This window comes from Budorcas taxicolor, chromosome 13 (assembly GCF_023091745.1).
Source record: "Budorcas taxicolor isolate Tak-1 chromosome 13, Takin1.1, whole genome shotgun sequence".
In the NCBI taxonomy this organism is placed as follows: domain Eukaryota; kingdom Metazoa; phylum Chordata; class Mammalia; order Artiodactyla; family Bovidae; genus Budorcas; species Budorcas taxicolor.
Window position 1 is genome coordinate 81,496,558 of NC_068922.1, and position 20,755 is coordinate 81,517,312.

The following is a 20,755-nucleotide window of genomic DNA, read 5'->3' on the forward strand; positions in this document are numbered from 1 at the left end:
GTGCAGCGTGTGCTCCCTGTGGCAGGCCTGGTCACGCGTGTGCAGCTGTGTTCCTGTGGCGGGCCTGGTCTCCCAACGCTCAGTCTGCTTCCCCTGAGCCAGAGGCAATGCTAACACCATCAGCGGCACAGGCAGCACAGCTCCTGGGACATCTGTACAGAGACGGGGTGTGAACAGGAGCCTCAATGTTCTTTCCGTGTCGTTTCATGGTGTTCCATCTTTGCTTTCCAGTTGAGCAGAAGCCCAAAACTTTGTTCTTGCAGGAGGGTCAAAACTGCTGCTTTTGCTCTTGATTAACAACAACAACAAGATCTGAAATACAAGGCATACTCCGATTATACATCAGCAGTAAAATTAAACAAAAGGGGTGATCAGCAAAAGTAAATGCTAAACGCAGTTGTCAGATTCTGAACGTGGCAACAAGCAGAGCCGCCCTGGGCTCTCGCGTTCCACCAAGTAACTGTGCACGGTGCCCAAGCTGAAGACAGGGGGTTTTCACGGTGAAGCTAGAATTGCTCCACGGTCCCACTTGATTCAGCTCTGCTTGTTGCCGTGTTCAGAATCTGACAAATTGCCTAATGTTTCCAGATACCAGGGGCATCCCAGGTGGCACTAGTGGTTAAAAAAACAACACCTGTCTGCCCATGCAGGAGATGTACGAGACATGGGTTCGATCCCTGGGTGGGGAAGAGCCCCTGGAATAGGAAATGGCAACTCGTTTCAGTATTCTTGCCTAGAAAAATCCCACAGACAGAAGAGCCTGGTGGGCTACAGCCCATGGGGTCACAAAGCCAGACATGACTGAGCGCTTGGTGGCAGCAGCGTCAGGCACTTAGGGAGGAATTCACTGGGCCTCATTCAGAGATTTCATCTGAAATCACACATTTCCCAAATAATCCACCTATCAGCAAGTGAAGTGAAGTGAAGTCACGTCCGACTCTTTGTGACCCCGTGGACTATAGCCCGCCAGGCTCCTCCGTCCATGGGATTCTCCAGGCAAGAATACTGGAGTGGGTTGCCATTTCCTTCTCCAGGGGATCTTTCTGACCCAGGGATTGAACCCAGGTCTCCGGCATTGCAGGCAGACGCTTTAACCTCTGAGCCACCAGGGAAGCCCAAGTCCCCCTCATCTTGCTCTTAACAAACAGCAACTAGCTCGAGGCAAGTTCTAGGTGGCGCTGTTGAAACGGCTGAGTGAGTGAGGTTGCCTTTCACCACTGGCATCTAATTCTATAAAGCTGTCAGAGCTGTCGTATTTTCACATGAGCTGATATTGGAGATTTCTCAGGTTAACGTTTCATCACTTTAATAGTCAAACATTCATTTTACTGTGGATTGGGGGAAAACAAGTAGGCTAAAAACACCAATTCATCAGGAAATTATCGCTTCGGAATAAGGCTGGCCAGAGCTGTGCTGGATTTCTGACCTACAGAAGGATAGAATCATAAACACTATATCATAACACAAGTTTTGGTAATTTGTGAGTAATTCCTTTCAGTAATTGTTTATGGCCGCAGTAGAAAACCAATACAACCAGCCAGCCCTACTCAGTGACCGGCTGTCTAAGGCTGTACCAAAGTGAGTTAAGTGCATGAGAGAGACTCTCTGTCCTGCAAAGCCTTAAGATATTGCCAACTGGTCCTTTACCGAAAAAGTGTGTCCGCAACCCCGATGTGAGCACGTGTGCTGAGTCACTTCAGTCTTGTTTGACTCTCTGACCCTGTGGACTGCAGCCCGCCAGGCTCCTCTGTCCGTGGGATTCTCCAGGCAAGAACACTGGAGTGAGTCTCCATGCCCTCCTCCAGGGGATCTTCCCCACCCAGGGATCGAACTTGTGTCTCTTACGTTTCCTGCATTGGCAGGTGAGTTCTTCACCACGAGTGCCACCTGGGAAGTCCCACGCCCTGATATTCATGTGCAAAAACCATGACAAGCAGCTTGAATTTTGGAGCACTCATTTGACGCCAGGCTCTGGGTTATGCATTTTGTACTCATATCAACTTTCTGGATGGATACTGTTTTGGTCCCCATGTAACAAATGAAAAAAGTAATTCAGGCAGAAAGGTTAAGTAACTGTTCGGGTCCCCGGGTAAACCAAGGGCAAGCAGGGACTCCAACCCACGTCCAGCTGACTCGCAAGCTTGGCTCACCGCTTGGCCACTCCGCACCCCTGCTGCCCACCCGAGGCTGCTTATCGCCGGCAGAAGGCGACGGGGAGCTGCCGGCTGGGCACCAGGATGCCCAAGTGCAGCATCTCCACAGGCTCGAGGTCTGTGGCCACGATGTCGTATTTGCGGATGATCTGAAACACAGGAGCACAGGAAGGTAGAGTCAGCCCCTCCGCTCCTGCCTCGAGGAAAGCCCAGCAAGCAGCCGCGGAAACGCTGCCAGGGTCTTACCCAGCAGAGCGCCAGGTGGAGCTGGAGTTCAGCTAGCCGGCGACCCACGCACATTCTTTTCCCAACGCCAAATGGAAGATGGGCGAAAGGGCTGATCTTTTTCTTGTCCTGAAGCCACCGTTCAGGCCTAAACTGACTTGACTCCTCAAAGTTTTCTTCATTGGATCCCAACACATGGGTATTTAGAACCAATACAGTCTAAAATCATGCAGAAACATAAAGCACTTAAACATCTGAATAGCAAGATTCACAAAAGCCATCACCTTACAAATGTGACAGTAACCCACAAATACATAATGACAATGAATGCCAGCATGTAGTGAGTGCTTGAAAAGTGCCGGGTGATACAAATACTTTAAGAACCTTAAAATTTTGCATCTCATTTTCACAACAACCCCATGTGGGAAGTTCTATTATTATTCCCATTTTACAGATAAGAAAGCTGAGGCTCACAGAGCTCATGTAACTCACTCAAGGCTCTGCTTGCATCCAAGTCTCTCTGTCTCCATAACCCTTATTCCTAATACTAGACTGCACAACACATCAACTGTACACTGCAATCTACATTTTTCCAAAATGAATGCTGTCCCAGTAGAAACGTCTCAGGAGGTCTGCAGGGTATTGGAACAGGGTATCTCAAAGCTCTGTAAGGTATAGATTGTATGCATTTTACTTACTCCTTTGGGTAAAGCATATTCCCCCAGAACCATTGCCTTGTCGAGTGTCCGAGTTGTAAATGGGACACTCGGGTTAAGCCTGAAAATATAAAATCAGAGATGTCAAGGTGGGCACAGACCAAGTTTTAGCTCAAGGGAATTCAGTCTGGCTAAATAAACAATCACTGCCTAATTTCTCATAAAAGGGACATGATTCCAACTCTTTACAAAGCAGTTCTCTTTCTTCCCAATATTTACACCTCTTGCTTTTATTCCTTATTGTGTTGGTTAAACCCCCCAGTGTAAGCTTACTTCATAGCTGTTGACAGTGACTGTCCCATTTCACTCTAGACTTCAAATGTGTACGGTTATACACCTCGCTGACAAGCTTGCTGTTTGTTAAGGGTTTCTTCCACCTGCCCTTCATAAAGTTAAAGATATTTCCTTCGAATCCTAAGACCTTATGGGTTTCGTTTTCCAGGAAAAGAATCTTCAAAGACCATTTTATACAGAGGCTCAGAAACCAGCCTGTCTCTATGTCTTGTCGTATAATAACACGGTTCCTCACTGAGCTTTCATCTCGCTCCCTTCATTTGTGCCCCTAATCTTAATTATTGCTTATAGTATCCATTCAAGTATTATTATTACTGATTTAAATGGGGCAGACTCTGGGTTTCCAAGATTTAATAGAATTTGCCCAAATGATTTAAGGAATGAGTCATAGCTGGTCCTGGAGGGTGTTTTTTTTTTTTTTTTTTTTTTGATAGCTTGCTAAATGTTTATGAATCAACTACGGGAGGGGGATCCCTTATTATGTGTTGGAGAGAACAGCCGTCTGACATTCATATTAGCTTAGGCACGTGTTCTTACCTCATAGATTCTTTCAGACAGGCTTTTAAATATGGCATGTTCCTCAAATCCTCTGCCTGTGGCAACTGATTCTCAGGCAACACACTCTGAATTTCCTTAAGAAGCTTTTGTTGCACGTGGGGATTACGGGATAAATTGTAGAGAATCCACATTAAGCTGTTTGCCGTCTGAAAGGCAAATGGACATAAACTTGAGTTTTCTGTAAATAAGCTGCCTTAAAGTCTGTATCAGCTGAAGCAAAGGTGGTGCCTATCACCTTGTGAAAACATATGAGTGATGCTTTTTCACACATCCTTCTTAGCTGTGTCTCAAACAAATGCCATGTATGAAAAGCCAGATTCAGTTTATACACACATCCATGAAACATAGCTTACTTCCAGAGGGAATCAGAGTAGAATTCTTTGAATAGACAGCTGCATTAGGACATGAAATGTAGTTTGGTATAAAAACCGAACACAGACGAGGACATGGAAAACTGTGAAATGAGAAGCCAGACAGGTGATTGTAATAATATCAACTTTCAGGCTATCGTAAGTTTGTCTTACGTAGAATGTTACCATTAGGGGGAACTGGATGAAGGATTAAGGAATCCTCTCTATTGTTGCTTAGAACTGCACGTGAATCTACAATTTTCTGAAAATTGGTTAATTGTTTAAGAGAAATAATAATATAAAAATTGAGTGGGAGAGACATGGAGATCCTAGGAGTGTTACTAATAAAAATGGGGTTTTAAAAATTTTTCAGTGCAAATGCACAAGAAACTGCATTTCTGGAATTTAAAAGAAAGCTTTTTTTTTTTTTTGGCCACACCCTCAAAAGCTACCATAAAATAAAAAGGCATTATCTATACTCAGAGTTTCAGCCTCAAGCAAAGAGCCCTGGTAGAAGGCAGCCAATACCAAAATAAGAAATTCTAGCATCAAGTCGAGAATTTCAAGGAAGCAGCCACAATTCTGACAAAGACATTCATGGCCTTTTAAGTGGCATCCTTTATTTTCTTTCCAAAGGCAATGAGAAGAGAAAAAATACTGGCAGAAACAGCCAGTACAGCTTTTAGCTTCATAATGCTCACCACTGGTCGTCTTATATGTTTGTTTTTGGGCCTATTCTTGGCTGCTGCTGCTGCTGCTGCTAAGTCGCTTCAGTCGTGTCCGACTCTGTGCGACCCCATGGACTGCAGCCCACCAGGCTCCTCCATCCATGGGATTTTCCAGGCAAGAGTACTGGAGTGGGGTGCCATTGCCTTCTCTGTATTCTTGGCTAATTTAAGCCAAATATCCCCGTAAAAATGGTCGCTGTGTCCTTTCTCGGCAGACACAGAGACGCTTTAGCAAAGTGTCACTCACACAAATGAGCAAAGTGCAGGACAACTTGGAGCCAATGGTATTTATTATTTTTGGAAGAAGATGCCTCCAAGAAGCCTTCTTCATGTCAGAGGACTGGCAGCCTCAGCTGCAAATAAACCGTGGGTGTCATTATTACAAGAGGCCAATTTTCAAAACAGGAAGAGGGCGTAGCCACCAAATTAGATACACTTTCAGATTTCTCTGATTTTCTAAACGCGACGTTCAGAATAGCCAGGACGAAAAAAGAAACAGATTGACCCATATCAGTGGGTCCCTTACCGCAAGTACCAAACAGAGTTCCCAAAAGGCAGATAACTGTAGCTTTCACCAGAGCCTGAAGGACAGCCCTGGCCTGTGGGGGTAACTGCAGAGGTTGGGCGCAGGGCAAGCGGCCTCAGAAGCCTCAGGGGCGCAAGTATCCCGGGCTGACCTCTGCGGAGGAGACCCGTCTCCTTGCTGGCCTTCCCACTTCTGCTCTCTCGGCGGGGTCCTCTCCCCATCTACCAGCCAGAGCCCACTCTCGTTGTTTTGCTGAGTCGTGTCTGACTCTTTGCGACCCCAGGGACTGTAGCTCTTCTGTCCATGGGATTTCCCAGGCAGGGAGTACTGGGGTGTGTTGCCATTTCCTCCTCCAGGGGATCTTCCCGTCCCAGGGATTGAACCTGCATCTTCTGAACTGGCAGGTAAGTTCTTTACCACTGAGCCACCAGGGAAGCCCAGAGACCCTTTTACCAAACCTCAATTTGATCAAGTTACTGCCCTGTTTAACATGCTCCAAGAGCTTTTCATCACAGGAGTAATAATCCAAATATCTTACTAAGTGAAAAGTATTCGTTGCTAAGTCGTGTCTGACTCTTTGCGACCCCATGGACTGTAGCCCACCAGGCTACTTTGTCCATGGAATTCTCCAGGCAAGAATACTGGAGTGGGTTGCCATTTCCTTCTCCAGGGGGTCTTCCCGACCCAGGGATCGAATCTGGGTCTCTCACACTGTAGGCAGATTCTTTACCATCTGAGCCGCCAGGGAAGCCCCATCTTCCTAAGGCTCCTGGCTAGCAGAGCCCATGGGCTTCTCCCAGGCCCACTCTGACTCCGGTGCTAGTTCTGCAGGCCAGCCTCTGTCTGCCCCAGGCCCTTTTCATGCGCTGTTTCCTCCTCTTGGCGTGCTCCTCCACCAGATCTTCCCTTGGCTGTCTCCTCCTCATTATTCCAGCGTCAGCTCCAGTATGACATCCTCAGAGAGGGGCCACCTCCCCTGCCTCTCAATGACGTTGCCCTGATGTCTTGCTCCAGGGCCTGGACCGCTATCTGAAACGATGCTATCTCACTGGTCGTTTACCTGTCTGTTGTCGGTTTCCCACGGCCGCTGAAGTTCCGTGAGGGAAACTGGTTCTTTATCGTCTCTCAAGTACCTGGAACAGTGCCTGGCATGTAGCAGATACTCAATAGTTCCTAAATGCTTCCATTCACTGAACAAGTATTCACTGAACACCCACCGTGTGCCAGCTTCTATTCCACAGCCTAGGAATACAGCAGGGGACAAAACGAAGTCATCGCTGCTACGGAGCTCACATTCCAGATGGAAAAAAAAGAGTAATGGGGGAAGCTTCACCGGTATCACTCTCAGGAGCCTCTCGGGGTGAGAGAGTCAGTGGGAAAACGCGCTGAAGCTCCCGCTTTCACAGTCTTCTGGAGCATGGGGAGAAGTGAGAACCTTGCTGTTCCCTGACGTAGAAAATTCCACTTTCTGTTCAGATCAGAAACACCACGGGACATGTAACAGAAGTGGCCTGGGATGCATTTTTCTCAGAGACGATAGTTGTGTGAGAGGTGTTGGGCCATCAAGGAATATTAATATTATCACTCCAAAGATACTGAAACTCACCTGAACACCAGTATTTGTGTTTGGCGTTTGGCTGTACTGTGTACCTACTAGGGATGTCAACCATAGCGAGGACAGAATTTTGGCTTTTAAAATTAGCTGTCTCAGAGTTCCCTGGTGGTCCAGTGGTTAAGAATTTACCTGCTAGTGTGGGAGACACGGGTTTGACCCCCTGGTCTGGGCAGATTCCACGTGCCGAGGAGCAACTAAGCCTGTCTGCCACAACCACCGAGTCCCACGCACCGAGAGCCGGTGCTCCCCAGCAAGAGACGCCACCGAAGTGAGAAGACCCCGCTCACAACCAGAGAAAAGCCGTGCGCAGCAGCGAAGACCAGCACAGCCAAAAATAAAATTCACGAGTAAAAGTATTTTTAAAAACTAATAAGTAAATAAAATAAGATTAGCTGCTTCATTGAAATTGAGATCAACTTTCCCAAACTCCCTCTGTTGACAACTTTAAGTGGAAAAAAAAATTTGGACTAGCAGAGATTATCTCAGTATTTTTAGACTAAACAACCACCACAGTGAGGCACTTTGGTAAGAGGCAAAACTACCCAAAATATATCCAATTTTTAAAGACCTGGATCACCTACCTGCTGCAGTATAGAGTTTCGCTAGCCTGCCAGGCTCCTCTGTCCATGGGATTCTCCAGGCAAGAATGCTGGAGTGGGTCGCCATGCCCTCCTCCAGGGGATCTTCCCGACCCAGGGATCGCACCCGCGTCTCTTGCATCTCCTGAATTGTCACCAGCACCACCTGAGAAGCCCTTTTTGTCTCTAAAGCACATGAATTTTTCTATGACATTTACACGCACAGGCTGTGCACAGGGTCTCCCACACGTTCGAGTAGACTTTTTACTTCTGCTAAGCTTTTAAAGCTCAGTGCATCCTTATGAAATGGGTGAATTGAATGACCATGTACAATTCGTCATGGAAAAGATTTTACAGCCCATTGATTTAGTCAATCCAAACCAGGCCCACCCTTACCGTCTCCACCGCAGCCAGCTGGAGTTCCGTCACGGCTGCATACAACTCTTTCTTTGAAAGCTGATTGTGGTGATAAATGTCGCAAACCAAATCCATGCTGGGCTGCTCAGAGTATTTCTCTAACTGGTTGTCCACACAAGATTTGACTATTGGAGGAGAGGAAATGGGTGAAGAAATCAGCTGAAAGTCAGGATGAGGAAAAGAACAAAGCAGAACCCAGGATCAAATTCTCCCCGCAACGTCCCAAGGGCCTTTGCAGGCAGTCTGACAATTCGTTAGATAAGCTAATATTGCCTGGTTGCTAAGTCACCAAGGACTGACCAATGCCTACATGAGCACAAGAGTCCCCTGGGAATCTTCTTAAAATGCAGACTCTGATTCCGGAGCCCAGGCTGGGCCTGGAAGTCTGGTCTCCAGCAGGCTTCCCTGTGGTCCCGATGCTGGGTCTGTGGTCGCGTTTTGAGTAGGGAGCGCTGAGAGTTCAGGAGAGGTCATCGTGAGACAGGGGTAGGATTTGGGTCCGTCTCAGAATCAGAACCTGGACTCACATCCAGTCATGAAGCAGATGTGGTCACTGGGGGCTCTGGCTCCCAGATCAAGAGAGAAGAGAGCCCCTCCCCGTCGCTGCCGAGCGACAGTGCACGCACCCTGAGCGCAGGGCCCACGCCGGCCGGCAGCGAAGGCAACTGCCTCTGCTGTTGGTAAAGCACGTTCTAGGCATACATCTCCCGCCCCTCAGCCCATTATGGAAGCCCCCAGCATCATAAGAATCGCAGAGATGATGGCAAAAACGATAGTATAATGAATGGCACAGTGGTTAGAGCTGGATCTTCTGGAGTCCTTCTGTCTGACTTCAAATCCTGGCTTTGCCATCACCTAGTAGGCGACCTTGATAAAGTCATTAACTTCCTTGTGCCTCACTTCTGTCAGAGGTGTCTGATAAGAGGACCTATCTTATAGGGTTTTTGTGAGAATTAAATGAACGTGTCTGTGTGTGTGTGTGTGTGAATGTGTCTATATGTGTACACGTATGTGTGTGAATGCATGTGTGCATGTGTGTATATGTGTGTGTGAATGTGTGTGTGCATGTGTGTGTCTGAATGTGTGTGAATATGTGTGTATGTGTATATGTATGTATGTGAGTGTGTGTGTGAATGTGTGTGTATGTGTGAATGTGTATGTGTGAGTATGTGTGTGTGTGAATGCATGTGTTCATGTGTGTGAGTGAATGTATGTGTGAATGTGTGTGTGAATGTGTCTGTGTGTGTGTGTGAATGTGTATGTGAATGTGTGTATGTGTGTGTGTCTCTGTGAATGTGTGTATGTGTGAGTGTGTGTCTATGTGTGAATGTGTGTGTACGTGTGTGTGTGTGAATGTGTGTGTGTGTGTGATCATACAGTAATTCTTAGCACCAACTATTCCCTCCATACCATACCGGAAGTAGCTCTGATCCATTGAGACATTGGGCTACGCTGCTGCTGCTGCTGCTAAGTCGCTTCAGTCGTGTCCGACTCTGTGCGACCCCATAGACGGCAGCCCACCGGGCTCCCCCGTCCCTGGGATTCTCCAGGCAAGAATACTGGAGTGGGCTGCCATTTCCTTCTCCAATGCGTGAAAGTGAAAAGGGAAAATGAAGTCGCTCAGTTGTGTCCTACTCTTAGCGACCCCATGGACTGCAGCCCACCAGGCTCCTCCATCCATGGGATTTTCCAGGCAGGAGCACTGGGGTGGGGTGTTTTACATTATCCTTATTAGGCTTAAAACCAGTTGCACTGAGATACATACTACTACTACAAATACTATCAATGCTACTATGATTATTAGCCCATTTTAAAGACAAGATTTGAAAGAGTGCCTGATGAACTATGGAATGAGGTTTGTGACATTGTACAGGAGACAGGGATCAAGACCATCCCCATGGAAAAGAAATGCAAAAAAGCAAAACAGCTGTCTGGGGAGGCCTTACAAATAGCTGTGAAAAGAAGAGAGGCGAAAAGCAAAGGAGAAAAGGAAAGATATAAGCGTCTGAATGCAGAGTTCCACAGAATAGCAAGGAGAGATAAGAAAGCCTTCCTCAGTGATCAATGCAAAGAAATAGAGGAAAAGAACAGAATGGGAAAGACTAGAGATCTCTTCCAGAAAATTAGAGATCCCAAGGGAACATTTCATGCAAAGATGGGCTCAATAAAGGACAGAAATGGTATGGACCTAACAGAAGCAGAAGATATTAAGAAGAGGTGGCAAAAATTCACAGAACTGTACAAAAAAGATCTTCATGACCCAGATAATCACTATGGTGTGATCACTCACCTAGAGCCAGACATCCTGGAATGTGAAGTCAAGTGGGCCTTAGAAACCATCACTACGAAAAAGCTAGTGGAGGTGATGGCATTCCAGTGGAGCTATTTCAAATCCTGAAAGATGATGCTGTGAAAGTGTTGTACTCAATATGCCAGCAAATTTGGGAAAACTCAGCAGTGTCCACAGGACTGGAAAAGGTCAGTTTTCATTCCAATCCCAAAGAAAGGCAATGCCAAAGAATGCTCAAACTACTGCACAATTGCACTCATCTCACAAGCTAGTAAAGTAATGCTCAAAATCCTCCAAGCCAGGCTTCAGCAGTATGTGAACCGTGAACTTCCTGATGTTCAAGCTGGTTTTAGAAAAGGCGGAGGAACCAGAGATCAAATTGCCAACATCTGCTGGATCATGGAAAAGGCAAGAGAGTTCAAGAAAAACATCTATTTCTGCTTTATTGACTATGCTAAAGCCTTTGACTGTGTGGATCACAATAAACTGTGGAAAATTCTGAAAGAGATGCGAATACCAGACCACCTGACCTGCCTCTTGAGAAACCTATATGCAGGTCAGGAAGCAACAGTTAGAACTGGACATGGAACAACAGACTGGTTCCAAATAGGAAAAGGAGTACGTCAAGGCTGTATATTGTCACCCTGCTTATTTAACTTCTATGCAGAGTACATCATGAGAAACGCTGGACTGGAAGAAACACAAGCTGGAATCAAGATTGCCGGGAGAAATATCATTAACCTCAGATATGCTGATGACATCACCCTTATGGCAGAAAGTGAAGAGGAGCTAAAAAGCCTCTTGATGAAAGTGAAAGAGGATAGCGAAAAAGTTGTCTTAAAGCTCAACATTCAGAAAATGAAGATCATGGCATCTGGTCCCATCACTTCATGGCAAATAGATGGGGAAACAGTGGAAACAGTGGCTGACTTTATTTTTTTGGGCTCCAACATCACTGCAAATGGTGACTGCAGCCATGAAATTAAAAGACGCTTACTCCTTGGAAGAAAAGTTATGACCAACCTAGACAGCATATTCAAAAGCTGAGATATTACTTTGCCAACAAAGGTCCGTCTAGTCAAGGCTATGGTTTTTCCAGTGGTCATGTATGGATGTGAGAGTTGGACTGTGAAGAAAGCTGAGCGTCAAAGAATTGATGCTTTTGAACTGTGGTGTTGGAGAAGACTCTTGAGAGTCCCTTGGATTGCAAGGAGATCCAACCAGCCCATCGTAAAGGAGATCAGCCCTGGGATTTCTTTGGAAGGAATGATGCTAAAGCTGAAACTCCAGTACTTTGGCCACCTCATGCGAAGAGTTGACTCATTGGAAAAGACTCTGTTGCTGGGAGGGATTGAGGGCAGGAGGAGAAGGGGACGACCGAGGATGAGATGGCTGGATGGCATCACCGACTCGATGGACCTGAGCTTGAGTGAACTCTGGGAGTTGGTGATGGACAGGGAGGCGTGCTGCGATTCATGGGGTCGCAAAAGGTCAGACACGACTGAGCGACTGAACTGAACTGAAAGACAAGATAAACGAGGATGAGAAACAGTGAGGGCTTCCCCGGTGGCCCAGTGGCTGAGACTCCACGCCCCCAGTGCAGGGGCTTGGGTTCCGTCCCTGATCAGGGAACTAGATCCCACAGGTCACAACTAAGACCCAGTGCATCCAAGTAAATAAATAAAAATCAATAAATATTAAAAAACTTTTTTGAAGAAAAAGAGTGTATTTGGTGAAGCCGCCAAGCCCAGTGACAGAGCTGGAACTCGAGCTCAGGAATCTTTGACTCCGAAACTCTTTCTTGTCATCACTCCTATTTCTCAAACAAGACTTCAGAGGAATGCCTCCCGCCTTTCTCTCAGAAGGCATCTGCACCAGGGCCACCCCCAGACTCGAGCGCTTGCAAAGTCCGAAAGAATCACAAGGAGCGGCTCCAGCCACGGGCAGGGTGCTGAGACCAGGACGGTCACCCAGACCTCCGCAGCATCTCCGGAGCCAGGACTGCTGGGCCCCTGCGGCCGCCTCACCTGATCTGAAGATGGTATCCCATGCCTGCGTGTGCGCCTGCCACACCCTGGTGTTGAGACTCCTGTGCAGCTCGACCGGGGTGACCATCATCTTTCCAAACATGCTCATCATCTGTGGGGAACACAAGTGCCTGTCAGCCCCCTGCCCTTATCTCACAGACAACCTGACATCCGCGGGAGAGTGTCCTCAGCAATCACACCCTCTGCTCCCCAGAGGCTGGACTCCCAGGGATGCCCCGGGCTCTCAGCACCAGTCCCCACCTGCTCAAGACACATGAAAATCAGCTTTAGGATGCTTTCCCCCTGGCTGGGCTTCATAAAAACATTGACCTTACGGGAATTCCCTGGTGGTCGAGTGGTTAGGACTTTGAGCTCACAGTGTGGTGGGCCAGGTTCAGTCCCTGCTCAGGGAACTAAGATCCCACAAACCACACAGTGAATAATAATAAAAAAAAAAGATCTTATGACCTAAATGTAAAAAAAGAAAACTATAAACCTCATATCCACTTCCATTTCCAATAATTTCCAAACTTTAGTCATTCTTGAAACTGGTTTCACTGTGTCTACTACCTCCATATACAACCTAAACAATCCAGAAAATTTTCACCTGAAAATTTTCAGATTCTTTAAGATAGTAGGTTAATCAACTGACCGCTAGTTGAAATTTCTGCTTTCACCTTGCCTGCCAATGACTTAACATGCCTCTTTATTACGTGTGCATATGTGCACACGGGCTTCCCCGGGGGCTCAGTGGTAAAGAATCCACCTGCCAAGGCAGGAGACAGGAGTTCGATCCCTGGGTTGGGAAGATCCTCTGGAGTAAGAAATGACAACCCACTCCAGTATTCTGGCCTGGAAAATCCCATGGACAGAGGAGCCTGGTGGGCTACAGTCCACGGGGTCTCAGAAGAGTCAGACACAACTTAGCAACTCAACAACAAGGATATATGCACATACATTCATGAAAATACATAAACACCTTAAAATGAACACTTAACTACTATAATAAAATACATGTGGGAAACACTGGGATGCACACTTGTTGGGTCCTGTAAACAGTTAATAAGGAAACTGCTCTCCCCGAGGGGACACTTACTGTTTTGATGGCCATGATGAAGTTCAAAGCTTCCTCCCCTGCGTTCTTCTGAAGGAGCCCAAATCTCTTCTCATACAGCACAAGACAGATACCTGGTATTTACGATAATCAACACTGTTACCCACTCACAGAGACACCGGAGTCTATGATTAGCTGGCTGCCAGAGGCTCACTCCATCTGGTCTCCCATAAAAATGAGGCGTTTTCGAGGAACAGAGAAGCAGAGGGTTTAAGGCCAAGGGGCTTGATCACTCTCTTCTCTGTCTAGAAATCATCTCCAGGTCCAGCAACTGTCCTCTGCAGAACCTCCTGATCGGAAAAACCACTGTGAAGATGCAACCGTTTTTATACCTGGGTGAGTCTCTCCTGTAACGCCTTGCTTTTCTCAGTCTACCCTTGACATCATAAGCAGCGGGCACTGCTAATAACTACCCCATGCTCATTCTTCCCTACTTCTTCCCTAAGAGAACCCTGATTTACTTTGCTTGCCAGTGTATGCATCCTCGGGCAGTAAGCCAGCATTGGTCTCCGACGATCCTGCTCCCCGGCTTCCCAGGCTTCCTGAGGCAGCCGCAGCACTCACGTGACCTGGGGTTGGCCACTGGGCCTCCCGGAGGCACTTTTGCTTTCTTAGAAAAGGGGAAGAGTACAGCCAGCTTAGCTCTTCCCTCTTCCCTTCCTGCCTTTGCCCAGAATGCAGAGGTGAGACCAGGAGAGGCGGGAGCCTTTCGGCAACCAGCTCCGAATGAATGAGAAGGAAGACGGCACAGACTTGGTTCCAGTGACACCACTGAGTGCCAGCCGTGGACTGGCCTCCTGGGGGTTTCTCGTGATGCTGGACGTTACTGTGCAAACCTCCGTGGTCCGGCTTTCCTTGACTCGCAGAGAAATGCATGCGATGCGCCTTCATTTGGGTATTTCCAGCAGACCATTTCCAAAACATGCGCTTCTCCTCTCCTCTGAAATCATCCCCTCTCTTGACTTTAACACCGCCTGTGGATTTCTTATCAGCGTGGAGCTTTCTTATGTGCTAAGATGACTGCCCGTGACTTTAAGGCGGGGTCGATCTCAGCAGGGAGACAGGTCAGGACAAAAGCCTCTGAACGCGGCCTCCTCTCCAATCACTCACATCGGCAGCCAAGAGTGAGGCTTCCAGCGAGTCGGACTATGGCGCCTTCCTGCCGAACGCGCTCTAGATTGCTCCCAGGGACTCTGGGCTCAGGACCACACGTGCATCCCCGGTTTATGCAGACGGCTGTGAGGGCCACTGCCTTCCCCCCATCCTCTGCTTTGCCATCTGCGTCCCTTGCAGGACATGCTTTGGTCACTCGGAACTCCTTTCTCCTCCTTTCTCCTTCCACCTGGAATCTTCTTCCCTCCTTCACGTTCACCTGGGGCATTCCTGCTCATCCCAGGCCTTGGCTGAGACGGCCCCACTTCTATGCAGCAGCCCTGACCACACTCAGCTGCAGACAGCCTCTGGGGCCCTCCGCCAGCCCTGATCCCCTTCAGCCAAGTGCTCCCCGGTCCACTGAAGGTGCCTTGTTTCCCCCGCTGCGTCCCCACCAGGAGGTGAGCACAGCAATGGAGGGCTTTGCTTTTATTCCCAGCGTGGTCCTAAGGACAGTGACCAAGCTCTCTTCTGTTCAGAATGCTCCATGGCTCCACATCTCACTCAAAGCAGAAGTTCTTTTCTTAAAAATGTATTTTTATTTATTCGGCTCCCCCAGGTCTTAGTTGCTACGTATGGTCTTTTGCTGAACCCGGGTCCCCTGCATTGGGAGCACGGGGTCTTAGCCACTGGACCACCAGGAAGTTCCTAACGTAGAAGTTCTTTTGGGGGCTTTCAGGCTTAATCTCTCTCAGCTCCTCTCCCCGCCCCCCATAATCCACTCCAGCCAGCATCCTCAGAAGCTCCTCAGAGACACCGCTCCTGCTTCCAGCCCAGGGCCTCTGCACTTCCTGTCTCCACGGTCGAACAGTCTCCCCACAGACCCCCTGGTGGCATGCTGCTCATCTCCCTTCAGGCCTCACCTCAGACGTCTCCTTACCAAGCAGCCCTGCCTCACCCAGGAAGCTGCATCCTTCCTGACTCCCTTCTTTCTTGACGGAGTATGCATTAAAATACGTGTACCAGTTGGTTGTCACCGCTCTTAAAATCTGAGCTCCACGTGAGCAAGGACGTAGCCTGTTCTGCTCGCCGCCGTGTCCCCAGTGCAGCGCCTGGCACTTTAGAGGCATGGAATACGTGTTTGTTGAACGGCGACATAAACGATCCAGGGCGCATAGCACCGTGAAGCGCCTAAAAGCATTCAGAGGGCTGCTACGGCCTTGCCTAGGCAGCAGCAGGGTCTGACCACAGGACAGTGGCCCACCTTTGTCCTCAAAGTCACTTCAAAATCAGACAGACAAGATCTGAAGACAACTTACTTTCAAAAGACCATTTGTTCAGCTCCGTGTATAAGTCTTCAATGCGGCCTCTCTCATCACAGAGCTCATCTATTCTACCCATAAAATCAGCCAAGACCTTAAAAGAAAGAAATCCCCAAAGACATATTTCAGGCACTGAAGGGAAACAGAAGTTTCAAGTTCAGTAAGCTAGCTTTGGGTTTTGCGACCTTGTATATTCACTGCCCATAATGTTATTCATTCTGAATCATCACTAATTATATATTCTCCTTGAGAGCTCACCTCCTGCCCCAACACCCTTGTACTGGGTTATTTCTTGAGCTTTCCCTGAAGCCTTCCTGGAGCTTAAGTTTCAGCTTTTGATCTAAATTTAAGAAAAGGAAAACATTTCTTCTAATCAGAATGGAAAACAAACCATGAAGGAGGAACTGGCCAAGTGTCTCTGTGGGCACAGCATCTCAAGAACCCTGGCTGCCCCGAGGCTGGCCGCGTCCAGAGCTGGGCACACAAACGTGTCCTTGCTGGTTGGCGCTGTGTTAAGCACATTAAGCTTAGAGCCAGGAAATCCGTAAATTCTGGATGCAGTGCCGTCACTAAACAGCTCTGTCACCTTGGGCAAGTCGTGGAAGGCCCCTAAATGCCAGTTTCCACAATGGGGATTTTAGATGACTAATGCTTTGCATTTAATGAGGCTTGCATGGAACCAAGCACTGTCCAAAGTGTATTATCTTAGCTGATCCTCAAACAATGTCAGGATGTAGAAAGTACTGTCATTACTCCCATTTCCTAGGGAACAGAGGAGAAGACAGAGGCTTAGAGAGTGACTAAGGCACTCTCCCCTGGACACATAAAAGTGGCGAAGTTGGGGTCTGGAATAGCGTGAGCTGTTGGTGGTGGTGCTGAGTCACTAAGTTTTATCTGACTCTTGAGACCCCATGGACTGTAGCCCGCCAGACTCCTCTGTCCATGGGATTTCCAGGTAAGAATACTGGAGTGGGTTAAGGGGCTTCCCTGGTGGCTCAGATAGTAAAGAATATTGCAGTGGCTTGCTATTTCCTTCTCCAGGCATCTTCCCAACCCAGGAATTGAACCCACACCTCCTGTACTGGCAGGTGGATTTATCTGTGAGCCACGAGGGAAGCCCTGAAATAGGGTACAAGTGACTAAAAAAACCCACAGATGAAGCGAATAGGCATGCTGTGCTAGCCCACACAGCACATTAAAAAGTGCTTGAATTTGTTTCCATCAAAAAATCCAGAGATTTCATGTGAACATATTAATTTCCTCTAGTCATCAAAGGGGTTTCCCTGGTAGCTCAGCTGGTAAAGAATCCACCTGCAATGCAGGCTCGATTCCTGGATCAGGAAGATCCCCTGGAGAAGGGATAGGCCACCCACTCCAGTATTCTTGGGCTTCCCTTGTGGCCCAGCGGGTCAAGAACCCGCCTGCAATGCGAGAGACCTGGGTTAGATCCCTGAGTTGGGAAGATCCCCTGGAGAAGGGAAAGGCTACCCACTTCTGTAGCCTGGCCTGGAGAATTTCATGGACTGTACAGTCCACAAGATCTCAGAGTCGGACACGACTGAGTGACTTTCACTTCGCTTCACTTGAGTCCTCAGAGAATAATAATAATGAAGGAATCTGGTGACACTCGATCTACATTTCCATGTGGCAGGGATTTGCCAGAGCTGGAGCAGCTGTCCCCTCTAGAAAGGGCGTGCACTTATTCCATTTGCTAAAATCCGTACTGGGCCTGCCTTCCATATTTATATTAATCTCGTGGTTCCTGGAAGCTTTTAAATTTGTAGCCTTTCACCTATATGATCCTGTGTGGGTTCAGTTCAAAATAAATACCCAGAGTGGACAGGAGTAAAAAAAGTTCTCTATCTGCTTAAATCCTTCCCCTTTGGCCCCCTGTTGGTTAAAGGATAATGCCCAACTACCTTAGCATGGCATTAAAACTACCTTTAAAAAATACCTTAAAAATATTGTTAAGACCTGCCCTCTGCCCAGCATCACTTCAGAGAAAGCTTCACTTCAGCTGCCCTATATGTACTATTCTCTGAACGTACCATCTCATGCCTCCATACTGTCAGCAGGCTATTATTCTCTCTGCCTAAATGCCCTTCTCCACCTTCTCTGGCTTACAGACTATTACTCATCCTGTAAAACCCAGCTCAAATGTCACTACCTAGGAATCATCTCATTTAATCCTGACAGGAACCCATGGGGGTTTCCCAGGTGGAGCTGGCGGTAAATGCGAGAGACTGCCAGTGCAGGAAACCAAAGAGACGCAGATTTAATCCCTGGATCAGGGAGACCCCCTGGACGAGGCTACAGCAATGCACTCCAGTACTCCTGCCAGAAAATCCCATGGGCAGAGGCGCCTGGCAGGCCACAGGCCATAGCTCCTACAGAGTTGGACACGACTGAAGTGATTTAGCACGCAAGCACAGAAATCTATAGAGTGGGAATTGTGAACTCCCAGTTTATAGACTGGGAAACTGAGGAAGTTAAATGGTACAGTCAGGTTGCACAGCTGGGGTGAGGGTGAAGGACTGACTTTCAAATCTAAGACTGTAGAATGTCGAAGTCAATACTCCTAACTGCTCCGCCACTGAGACGCTACTTTAAGAGACAGGCGAGAAGAATTAAAGTTCTGGAGGCGGAGGAAGTGACGAGGAATGAGGAGGAAAGAAGAGTCCCGATACACCCAGATTGCCTGCTTTTTCCTCTGCGCTTTGTGGCTGTGGCTTGAAGCTCCACTAATGTTCCCCCATCCCCAGGAAAACCAGGAAAGTGAGCCCCAGTCTGCAAACCTCGTTGATCTTGTTGCCCAGCTTCATAATTTCCACTGGTTTCATTAGCTTCTTTTGAAAGGCACTCCTGACCCTCTGCCAGTCTTCTCCTTCCCTGGGAGAGAAGCAGAATTAAATTTAGAGCAAATTGAAAGGAAAAGAACGAAGAAGCGGGGATCCCTCCAGCTCTATAAGTGCATTAACTATGTAATCAAATGAACACAGAATCGTTCCAAGAAATGGCCAGAGAACATTAGCATTGGAATATTGGGGGCTGGTCTGACAATACGATGAATAAGCTCCTTTCCTCTGAGCCAAAGATTGCTCCAGAAAGATGAAGTCAGGGCTTCTGGGGTGCCCTTGCTGGGGTTAAACTGGAAGGCCAGTGGCCTCAGTTACCAGCAGGAAGAGTGGGCGCATGAACTCACCTCCCCAGCAACACAGAACTGTGCCAAGGCAAATTCTGTCTTCTTTCAATCCATTGAATTGGGTTCAAAGCCACATGCACAAAACGCCTCAAATTTACAAACTAACTTCTGGCCTTTGAGCTACCAAGAGAGGGTCACGGAATTTCAAGGGATAATTTTGTCTGTATAACATGATTGCCTGGCAGGCTGACTTGACAGTCTCCTCCTGCCCAGGGGTCCGAACATCACAATCTTCATACCTTTCTGGCGTTTCTTTGAGGGCAAGGACTGGCTCAGCCCACGTGTCAGAAAGAACACAAGTGTCCCGCGCACAGCACGGCTGTCCTTCAACCCATTCGAGTCCACGCCAGAGCCCGGGACAGCAGCAGGTAGGGGCTTCCGTGTTCTCGCTGCATCAGGCGGGTCCAGCCCCAGGGAACCCTAACTCCCGCGCCTTCCCAACTTGCAGCCGCCAGCCCCCATCCTGCCTCTCGGACTTACAGGATCAGCAGCCCGTAGCCCTCCTCGCGATAGTCGCGGTAGGCCTTCCAAGGTTTGATCTCCAGCCTCTGGGGGTGCGCGCCCTCGGTGCGATACAGCGCTTCCAGCAGGCACGGCGAGCCCAGGTGCACCGAGTCGAAGGAACCCAACTTCATGCGGAAAATCTTGCCGTACTTCTTGTGGTACTCGGCCTGCAGGGGCCGGGCGGGACGCGAAGTGAGCGCGCATCCCGGGCAGTCCATGGAGCGCTTGGCCCTCCTCCCGCCTCCCTCCTCTCTGGGACCGCTGCAGCCGGGACAGCCGCACGCACCGCGCCGCGCGCCTCTGCGAGGGTTTGGAGAACGAGGCGGGGAGAAGAGAGGGCACCAGGGGCGACGGGGGCACTTACCAGCGTGTCGTGCTGTTTCTTGAGGCCTCCTTTCCAGAGGATCTCCAGCAGGCTGCCCAGCAGTGGCCACTTGGTGGGACCCGGCAGGGTGGCCGCGTCCTGCGCTTCGCCCGGTTCCATCACGGGGCAGAGGGGCACCTCTCTCGGCCGACGGGGCGAGCACGCCGTCGATGTCACGGGTCTGGGTGGCTGCCCCAGGCTGCGAAGCTGCTGCAGGAAGGCGGCAAGGGAGCGGCTCTTGCTAATGGGTGAGCTCATGGCAGCGGGGGACACCGGGTGCCTGGGAAGGTGGGCACTGGGCAGGGCGAGCTTGTTAAAGAGGTGCCGGCGAGCTTCGGGCTCTTGATACACGGAGAAAAAGCGGCAAGGCGGAGCAGCAGGTGCGGCGGGAAGGGCAGAAGGGCGACAGAGAGCCGTCAGGACCTGGGCGAGGATGCTGCAGGCGGCACCGCGCTGCAGTCTCAGGGAGCGGATGCCCGCCGAGCGCCGGCCACCGGGGCTGGAGGAGCGCAGTGGGGAGCTGGCTGTCTCTTGCAAGAAGGAAGACGGACTTAAGCTCGCCTATTGGTGTTAAGTCTTACTTCCAGCTCTGGAGCCGAAGTGGAGGTGTCCAGGAGGAGAGAAAAGATGCTGCTGGCGCTGCGCTTTCGCTGTCCCGCTCCATGCCCGGGGACCGTGTA

General features: G+C 48.9%; 1 protein-coding gene across 1 annotated transcript; it reads right to left on the reverse strand.

Annotated features, from left to right (window-relative positions):
- Positions 1-2,191: 2,191 nt before the first annotated feature.
- LOC128058745 (1,25-dihydroxyvitamin D(3) 24-hydroxylase, mitochondrial) lies at positions 2,192-20,333 on the reverse strand. Its single transcript, XM_052651227.1, has 11 exons — positions 20,076-20,333; positions 19,688-19,878; positions 18,801-18,894; positions 16,003-16,099; positions 13,574-13,665; positions 12,478-12,589; positions 8,140-8,285; positions 3,926-4,092; positions 3,077-3,155; positions 2,400-2,597; positions 2,192-2,302 (listed from the first exon to the last, which is right to left on the reverse strand). Exons 1-11 carry the CDS (start codon positions 20,331-20,333, stop codon positions 2,192-2,194), a joined length of 1,545 nt encoding a protein of 514 aa, XP_052507187.1.
- Positions 20,334-20,755: the final 422 nt, after the last annotated feature.